Genomic DNA, 10,101 nt, shown 5'->3' on the forward strand with positions numbered 1-10,101 from the left:
CAAATAAACTTATTTCCAAAACAGAAATAGACTCACAGACATTGAAAACAAACTTATGGTTACCAAAGGGGAGGGGATAGCGGGGGCGGGGGAGACAAATTAGGAGTTTGGAATTAACATATACACACCACTGGGCTTCCCTGGTGGCTCAGTGGTGGAGAATCCGCCTGCCAATGCAGGGGACACGGGATCGAGCCCTGGTCCAGGAAGATCCCACATGCCGCGGAGCAACTAAGCCCATGCGCCACAACTACTGAGCCTGCGCTCTAGAGTCCGTGAGCCACAACTACTGAGCTCACACGCCTAGAGCCCGTGCTCTGCAACAGGAGAAGCCACCGCAATGAGAAGCCCACGCACCGCAACAGAGTAGCTCCCACTCACCGCAACTAGAGAAAGCCCGTGCACAACAACAAAGACCCAACACAGTCAAAAATAAATAGATAAAATAAATAAATTTATTAAAAAACATATACACACCACTATATATAACAAAGGTAAACAATAAGGACCAACTGTATAGCACAGGGAACCATATTCAATATCTTGTAATAACCTATAATGGAAAAGAATCTGAAAAAGAATATATATATACATATATATACATATAACTGAATCACTTTGCTTACCCCCAAACTAACACAACATTGGAAATTAACTATACTTCAAGAAAAACAAACAAAAAACAGGTGTTTTCCATGGGCTAAAATGGAAAGGGCAAATTTCTGAAATCCTATTGAAAAGGTGCAATCTTCATATGCTCTACAATCTGCATGAAATTCACCATGCTGGAATGGAAGAGTGATTAGGTCTGGTTTGAAATTCCACATCAAATTCACGAAGTTTTACTTTAAACCCATTTGGGTGGAAGAAGCAATGTCCTTACCACACCTTCCCCCACTTCTCTGCTTCACCTTACTCCTCCCTAACTCCCAGTGCTCAGTCTGTACTCACTCAGCTTCCTCCTCCTCATGCACCTCATGCTGTGCCTGGCACACAGAGGAAACCGCTGCTTCCAGCTGCGATATTCCACCCTTCCAATATGATCCCACAAATATTTATCAAGAAGTGCCTGGTCCATCACAGGCAGTGCTCTTTTTTTTTTTTTTTTTTTTTTTTTTGCTTTATAACAAATTTAATCAGTTATACATATACATATGTTTCCATATCCCCTCCCTTTTGCGTCTCCCTCCCACCCTCCCTATCCCACCCCTCCAGGCGGTCACAAAGCACCGAGCTGATCTCCCTGTGCTATGCGGCTGCTTCCCACTAGCTATCTACCTTACGTTTGGTAGTGTATATATGTCCACAGGCAGTGCTCTTTTTTAGCACTGAGGATGCATCACTGAACACGAGACTACACACACACACACACACACACACACACAAAGATTAACTAAAAGTTTAAATTAAATGCTAAATATTGGGAAGAGAAAATTTTTTGAGAAAAATCCAGTACCGAAGGAAGAAATAATATTCTTTGAAAGTGGAGAGAGTATCCTAGATTATTTTATTAGATCATGAAAACTTCAAGATCTTTAAATTTCAAAACCTTAAAAAGCAACACAATCACATGGTTTATAACAGTATCTCAGTTTAGTTTTACCCTGCATTTCTTTTACTTTGGGTAAGATTAGGAAATCTTTTACTATATTGAAAAGTCATATTTCCCTAGGATGAACTAGCATCTCATATTCTTTTGCCCTATTGTCTAATGGGCAAATTTTTTATTGGTTTGTATGAGTTAAAAATATTTTTCCAGTTTGATTATCTTGTGACTTCAATTATCATGATTTTTTGCTTTGCAGGTATTATTTATTTTTATGTAATCACATTTGTCCCTTTATTCTTTAATGATTTCAAGGATTTGTGAAATAGGAAAAGGGCCTTTCCCCTCTAAGGTTATAAAATAATTCTCCATGGCCTCTTCTAGTTCTATTATAGTTCCATTTAAAATATATATATATTTAAATCTTTAATATATTTTAAATTTACCTTGGGGAGGAGTGTGAGGTATAGATTAAACTTTTTCTTCCAACTGGCTATTTAGATAGATACTTTGGCTATTTAAATAGATACTTTGTATGTTAAGGAAATATCTATTTGTTCCTTTTTAAATATGAATCAAGAATAAATATCAATTTTTTAAGGTTTTTTATTGAAGTATAGTTAATTTACAATGTTGTATATATTTCTGGAGACATATAGGTTCTTGATCTTTTAGCATACATAAATATGGCCACATTTTTCTCCTTAATTTTCTAATATGGTGAGTTCTATTAAGATTTTCTAATATTGAATTTACAGAACTAATCTTTACATTCCTAGAATAATCCCATTTGATCAATATGCACTGTCTCTTAACAGGTTGCCAGATTCTGTTGGTTAATTTGGGATTTTTGTATCACTAAACATAAATGAATTGGTCTGTAATTTCTTTATTACTGCATTCTTTGTCAGATTTTGCTCTTGAGAACTTCAGGAACTGTTAAGTGTTCAATAAATGCAGTATCATTGTGATACATGTCCATAGTTTAAGACAGCAACCAGTAAGCATCTTGGGTTTTTACTGCATTTCTTTATCCAATAGAAGATTTTGTTAATAAGCCATACAAGACATATATACACTAATTTGTATAAAATAGATAACTAATAAGAACCTGCTATATAAAAAAATTAAAATAAAATTCAATAAAAATAAAGACATATGAGAATATATGAGACAGTTTTTACTCCTTCCAAATTTTGTAGGGAATACGCTTGAGATAACTCAGTAAAAGATTCAAACAACATCAGTCAATCACTGTTTCCTGGATATAATTCTCATTAATTTTTCCCAGAACATTCATATTTTGTTGGGTGTTTGCACTATTATCTTTCAGTTATGGAGAAAACTACAGATGTACTTCTTCTCACTATGAATTCTTCAGAGAAGCAAGAGACTGTATGTATTTTTGGAACTGGAGATTTTGGACAATCACTGGGACGTGAAATGTTCCAATGTGGTTATTCTATTGTTTTTGGAAGTCGAAACCCCCGGATGTCCAGTCTGCTGCCCAACGGTGCAGAGGTCCTGAGCTACTCAGAAGCGGCCCAGAAATCTGACATTATAGTCATAGCAATCCACAGGGAACATTACGCTTTTCTCACAGAATTAACTGAGGTTCTCAATGGGAAAATACTGGTCGACGTCAGCAACAACCTCAAAATCAAGCAGTATCCAGAATCGAATGCACAGTACCTTGCTCAGTTGGTGCCGGGAGCCCATGTGGTAAAAGCATTTAACACCATCTCAGCCTGGGCTCTCCAGTCAAGGGCACTGGATGCAAGTCGGCAGGTAAGATTAAGTGATAAATTTACACTCCATCTTTAAAAAGTGAATGTTTTAATATGTGCTTACATCAAAGATTCCAAAACATAATTCCAAAAGAAAACACTTCATTCTGCTAATATGTGCCATGAATAACTTTCTTGGGCTTGGCCAAGTAGGGTAACCAATTGTAGTGATTTATTTAACACTCTCTGTGCCCTCAGCTTTTAGCTTGATGGAACCCAATGGTGTCAGTCTCTGGAGCCCTCTTGTCAGTACTAGAAAATAACACTGCTAAATTGTTGATGGGTATCCCTTCCACTCCCATTACCTTGTATGAAATGGGTTCCATTTATTCATAGAGACTAAAAGCAATCCATATGTGATATGGCACCCATGAATACAGAAAAGAGATCAAACTGTTTGCATTGTGGAGAACCAAGTCTTTTCGTATCAGTGTGATATGCTTATAGCCACTCTCAACTTAAAACCCTGGTACTTAACTATCCAACACACATGTGCAAGTCTAAACCATCATCTTGTTAAATGTGTCCTTTCTACAGCCTTGTTTGAAAGGCAGTTAACTACCATATGGCATTGTCTTGCACAGTGCTTATACAGACTTTCAAAATATTTACTAAAGAAAGAATAAATACAAAATGAATTATTTTAACCCAGGTGTTTGTCTGCGGAAATGACAGCAAAGCCAAGCAAAGAGTAATGGATATTGTTCGTAGTCTTGGACTTACTCCATTGGATAAAGGATCTCTCATGGCAGCCAATGAAATTGAAAACTACCCACTGCAACTATTTCCAATGTGGAAGTTCCCCTTCTATTTGTCTGCTGTTCTGTGTGTATTCTTCTTTTTCTACTGTGTAATAAGAGAAGTAATCTACCCTTATGTTTATGAAAAAAAAGATAGGACATTCCGCCTGGCTATTTCTATTCCAAATCGTGTCTTTCCAATAGTAGCACTTACACTGCTGGCCTTGGTTTACCTCCCTGGTATTATTGCGGCCATCCTGCAGCTGTACCGAGGTACAAAATACCGCCGATTCCCAGACTGGCTTGACCACTGGATGCTTTGCAGAAAGCAGCTTGGCTTGATAGCACTGGGATTTGCCTTCCTTCATGTCCTCTACACACTTGTGATCCCTATTCGTTATTATGTACGATGGACAATGACCAACAGAACCATTGCTCAGGTAAATCTCTACTCATTTGTATTCTCCTATTCTTTAAATCAAAGAGCAATCCTGCTACATCATATTCCACTTCACAGTTATAAAATCAGTCTTCTAAGCATCTTTATTTTTTAAAGTAGCTATAATTAGACACCTCATGTTTGTTTTGAGGGGTTTGTTGTTTTGTTTTGTTTTTTACTGAATCTGGTTGAAATCTCATACATCTATTGAGAATGAAAAGTAGATTCCCAGGTCCACTTGGGTCCATATCTGTATTCCCAGGACTCACTGAGATACTGACAAACTAACAGATTTGGAGGCTCAGGAAAACTTAATGAACCTACTTGAGTTACTTCAATAAATGGAAGCCAAGGTGTTTTCAAGTTTCTATTTTTATGCATGCTACTTCCTTTTGGAAGTCAAAACCAACCATCTTATAAGTGAGGGGGCTGTCCAAACATGTGTCATAGGAATGTAAACAAATTCACAAAAGGGTGCTTATAACTCCATTAATGTTTGACTTGTGGGATGCTGTCCTCAATAACTAGAAAACTAAACAATTCTGAGCAAATGTCAAATACTATATTCTGCATAGTCAAAATATTCAGAGAGAATCAGCTCAGGGAGTCCTAAAGCAGTCCCGGAGGAAGTTCTATACATCAGTTCTAGTTTGGAAATAATTGATTTTGATCAACCTTACTGCAGTCTCAAAGTGCTGGGTCTGTGGATTTCTCTACATTATTTCCCTAACAAATACATGGGATGTCCTTCGTAAGAGTCATGTTACAGGGGCCAGATTTCTCTCAAGATGTGATTCAACAGACTTGATGCTATATTACAACATAAAAAACATGAAAGAACTCAAACTTCATGTGTGTGAATAATCAGCATATAAAGCAGGAAAACAGAATTCTGATGTAATCATTTGAGAACACCAATTTTTGCTTGGGAAACAAGAAGCCGTATGGTAAAGAAGGTTTAAGTAAATGTTTATTTTGTTTTAGGATTTATAGGGTCAATTAAAACTCTCTATACAACTCCTGGAGTCAACTATCATAATAAAGTCCCAATAGAACCAATTACTTTTTCTATCAAAAAATATAATATCTAAGTGTATTTTTCTAAGTGTAATTATTTTCAGTGATTGTTAAGAAATGTTATACAATTTTCCTCGAGCAAAGAAACCATGCAGAGGTATTTTTTCATCCGCTTAAAAGTTTGGGCAGTTGGTAAAAAATGGAATTTTAAAAAATTGCTTATAACTCTTCTTAGGCAATAGCCAAGAAAGAAAGTCCATTTAGTACCTCTACTGCCTGGCTCAGCGATTCATATGTCGCTATGGGAATGCTTGGATTTTTCCTGTTTGTACTCCTGGGAATCACTTCCTTGCCATCAGTTAGCAACATGGTCAACTGGAGAGAGTTCCGATTTGTCCAGGTAAAAGACTTCACAATTTAATCTACTTTACAGTGCAAAATGATTCTGGCTTTACAAATATTCTCATTTTTCTCTCATACCCTGCAAAAATTTTCATTTAACTCCATCAGTTCCCTAGCAATCTCATAAAAATAGCAACTGAAACAAGTTCAAATTAGAAAATGCTAAACTCTAGTACCAAAAGGCAGATTCCATAATGGTTTAACTTCCTAGCAGGGCATCCCTTGCCAAGATTCCTGACCACTCCCAGAGCCACAGCTAAGAGTATAGAGTGAAAAGCACCAACTACTATTAAATTCTGTGTGTGGAGATGTACCAGGTGCAAGGTGGAGAGAAACCCAAACACAAAATTTCTACTTCTGAAAACCAACTTTAGAATATGGACTTATTGATATGAAAAGGCATATAATGAAATAATCTTTAAAACCTTCAAAGCAAGATACGCTAGAGTGTCATCATACCAGATTCAACGCTGGTCTGTAAGAGGGAAAACCAGTTTTTCCACACATCAACCACCAGATACCTCATTAAAAGCAGCTGGTAACTAATCTTACAGACCAGTGGTTTTCAAAGTGTAGTACCTGGACCAGCAGCGGCAGCATCACAAGCATCACCCGGGATCATGTTAGATGCAAATCCCCAGGCCCCACCCAGACCTAAATGAATCAGAAACTCTGCAGGTATGGCCCAGCAGTTTGTTTTCACAAGCCCTCTGGGTGATTCTGATGCATGCTCCTTGGGAACCAGTAAAACAGAATAGACTATTAGTAACTGAAATCAGCTTTGAACTTTATAGAACAATTTGAATTTCAGAAGTCTTGAAGTTTCTCCCAGGGACCAAATGCAGTCAACATTTTCTCATGTTTACACCTTTATTCAAGACATTAAGACATAAATAAACATTGAGCTTTGTATTTAGGCCAAAACAAACAACTAACCAAAAGTAAAGTTTGCTAATTGCTCTTTATTGCGACAGAATGTAGCTAGCATCTGCTCTTAGTCGGCAACATATACTAATGTGGCGCTTCTTGAGGACATACTGTATCTTACTCATCTCTGGCCTCCAGAAAAGGTGATTCAGGAAAGAGTTTTACCATTGAAGAAGAAGGTACATTATTTATTCTAATGCAAAAGAATTTACTCCTGGGAATCTTTCCTAACCTAATCTTTCCCAGTTGGGTTAAGATGAAACCACCATGTCATTTGCAAGCACCGTCTTTTTATTTATTTGGCTGCGTTTTTTTCTTCTTTTTTTTTGGTCTTTATTGCTGCGTGCGGGCTTTCCTAGTTGCGGCGAGCGGGGGCTACTCTTCGTTGTGGTGCGCAGGCTTCTCATTGCGGTGGCTTCTCTTGTTGCAGAGCACAGGCTCTAGGTGCGCCGGCTTCAGTAGCTGTGGCACATGGGCTCAGTAGTTGTGGCTCACGGGCCCTAGAGCACAGGCTCAGTAGTTGTGGCCCTCAGGCTTTGTTGCTCCACGGCATGCGGGATCTTCCTAGATCAGGGCTCGAACCCATGTCCCCTGCATTGGCAGGCAGATTCTTAACCACTGCGCCACCAGGTAAGCCCAGCACAGTCTTTTTTTAAATGATATACTGATTATCCTGAAGGAGAGTTAATGCTTTTTCAGGACTTAGCAGTGTTCTAAACATTACAGGTTTCAAAACTTGTGGCTTTGACAAATACCCTTCATTGGCTTACAGTGTAAACAGTATTAATGTATGTTTTTGTTTCTTGCTTATAGTCCAAACTGGGTTATTTGACCCTGATCTTGTGCACAGCCCACACCTTGGTGTATGGCGGAAAGAGATTCCTCAGTCCTTCAAGCCTCATCTGGTATCTTCCTTCAGCCTACGTGATAGCACTGATCATCCCTTGCACGGTGCTGGTGATCAAGTTCATCCTCATCCTGCCGTGTATAGACAAGACCCTTACACGGATCCGTGAGGGCTGGGAAAGGAACCCGAAATTCTCAGAATCAGCACTGAATGGAAAAACAGATATTTAAAGCAAAGTTCAATTCACCTGGACTTCTTAACTATGGTGTTGTATGTTTAGAGAATAATAATGGGTGCAGTGAAGAAAGCGTTTTTCTCCCACCATGGGCTGAAGCTTGTGAATAGAGAAAGAAATCATGCCTGACTTCGAGAAATGGACACCGTTTGATCTCAGGCTGGCGTTGAATCGGTGTTGGCCTCTGCCTCTCCTTTTGCTGCAGTTGGGGGTGCTGAGGTCACGATTAGCTTTGTGGTTTCACACTAGGAAGCTTCTTTGTTGTGGGCAGCATGCATGACCTAATGTCTTGCAAAATCTAGGGGAAGTCCATGCACTTTCCTTCTCTGGATCAAGGGCAGAGAGGAGTGAAAGAGAAAACAGTAAGATGGTGGCCACTGATAAAGGCTTTATTAGATATGTCTGAAGAAGAGGGCCGAGGAAGTAAAAGGAATGAGATTTTTAGTTTGGTTTTGGGCAGTGCAGGTTATCATAAATATTGCCATGGTGAATTCTGTAGTTGCGTGTGCTCTTTGATTTTGTTACCAATATGGATGTGTAGTATGGGGAATTATTTTATAAAACACTAAAATATCACAATTGATTGGAAGTAATCATGGGTTGGATATATAAAAAGCTATATCATAAGATATAGATCCTTCCTCTACAAAGGAATAGGTATAGGAAAGATTGAGTTAAAAATGAAGGATACCCACTTGGATTTTCTCAATGTACGATAAGCAAAGAAGAGGTGATAAAAGCCCTTGTGCAAAAAGTTCAAATAAACCAAAATTTAAATAAATTTTGTAAAGTTGCACTATATCAGGTTTGGTATGGTTTAGGTTTTGTGGTATGCTTTGTAAATAATATTTTCCAAATTTTGTTCAACATTAATCATCTATGAAATGCATTTCTAGTATAAAAAAGTAGCTTCTGTAGCTTGTCATAGTTTGTTGTCAATTTAAGCAGTGAAATTAAATGAATAATGAAAGTGTAAGTTGGACCGATACATAGATGAGAGAGAATTATGCTGTCTTAGGGGAGAGAGGTGTGAGCAGTAGTTGTAATAGGAGACTTGGTTCTTTCTCAGATCCTTGCTGGAAGGCAGGATGGTTGTCTCTGCTTTTGTGTGCTGATGAGGCCATTTCCAAGACGACTTTCAGCAGGATTAGCCTTCCTGGCTCACACATGGAGCTGAGAGGAGCCTTACGTGTGAGCTTCCCACACAATGAAATAACCAAAAGGCTTCGGGTTTGACATTTTTCTGCCTGCTCCACAAAGGCCATTTCTTTTACTTTTTACTTTTATTATCATATATTCTATATGACCTTATATAAAATGATTAAAATATATTAAAACATCACCCGCAATCCAGGATAATTTTCTATAAAACTTTTTGAAAATAGTTCTGCCTATGCTGTATATTCAATTTTGTACCCTTCCTTTTACACTTAATATATCGTGGCTTTGTATGCTTACTTACATGGTATATGTATTGAATCAGTGGCTGCATAATATTACATCAAATATGCATTTATTTAACCACTGCCCTAATTCAACATTTAGGTTATATACATTTTTTACTAAAACATTTCATAGGATATCTTGGCACGTACAATTTTTCCCTATTTTAAATTACTTCCTCAGAATACTTGCAAAGAATTGGGATGAAAAAGTAAAGAACTTTTAATAGCATTGGATACATATTGCCAAATTATTTCTAAAGTCAATACCATTGGCACTGAATGAGGGTGTTGGTTTCATTATACCCTACCAGATTTTGTTTTTTATTTCAATTTGTGTTAATGAGAAGATACACAGAATATATACTCCATTATGTTATTCTTGATCCACCCAAGCAAGGATACAAAAAAGCTTGCGACTTTGAGCAGAGCTGTGGTGTGTGGTGCTGACCCAAGAGCATCAGTGAGAAAGACTGGGAAATTGTCACTACTCATCCCGCTATTTTATGCAAAACAGCCAAGTATTCTAGGGTTGGCAGATGCTTTTTGGCTAGAGAATTGGTTGATTAAAGGTTAAGTACTATCCAGGCTGATCTTAAAAAAGCCTTTGGGATTAACCATGCTCCTTTTTGGGTAAAAGAGTAAAGTTTTTACTGGCTACATGGTTCATTACTAAAAATAGAAAATGCCACTCTTAGGTTTAAAAAAAAAAAGCTTAC

The 10,101-nt window shown here is 37.8% G+C and overlaps 1 protein-coding gene across 1 annotated transcript; it reads left to right on the forward strand.

Annotated features, from left to right (window-relative positions):
• The first annotated feature begins 2,881 nt into the window (after positions 1-2,881).
• STEAP4 (STEAP4 metalloreductase) lies at positions 2,882-7,935 on the forward strand. Its single transcript, XM_060108445.1, has 4 exons — positions 2,882-3,334; positions 3,986-4,513; positions 5,765-5,929; positions 7,672-7,935. The coding sequence occupies exons 1-4, from the start codon at positions 2,882-2,884 to the stop codon at positions 7,933-7,935; spliced, it is 1,410 nt and encodes a 469-aa protein (XP_059964428.1).
• Positions 7,936-10,101: the final 2,166 nt, after the last annotated feature.

The sequence above is a fragment of the Mesoplodon densirostris genome, chromosome 9 (genome assembly GCF_025265405.1).
Source record: "Mesoplodon densirostris isolate mMesDen1 chromosome 9, mMesDen1 primary haplotype, whole genome shotgun sequence".
NCBI classification, from domain to species: Eukaryota; Metazoa; Chordata; class Mammalia; order Artiodactyla; family Ziphiidae; genus Mesoplodon; species Mesoplodon densirostris.

What these genes read in the sequence shown, in the direction of transcription:
- STEAP4 (XM_060108445.1), top strand. Translation starts at nt 2,882, where the DNA reads ATGGAGAAAACTACAGATGTACTTCTTCTCACTATGAATTCTTCAGAG. An exon ending in CACTGGATGCAAGTCGGCAG is followed by an intron (nt 3,335 to 3,985) that starts GTAAGATTAAGT and finishes ATTTTAACCCAG; the next exon opens with GTGTTTGTCTGCGGAAATGA. An exon ending in CCAACAGAACCATTGCTCAG is followed by an intron (nt 4,514 to 5,764) that starts GTAAATCTCTAC and finishes AACTCTTCTTAG; the next exon opens with GCAATAGCCAAGAAAGAAAG.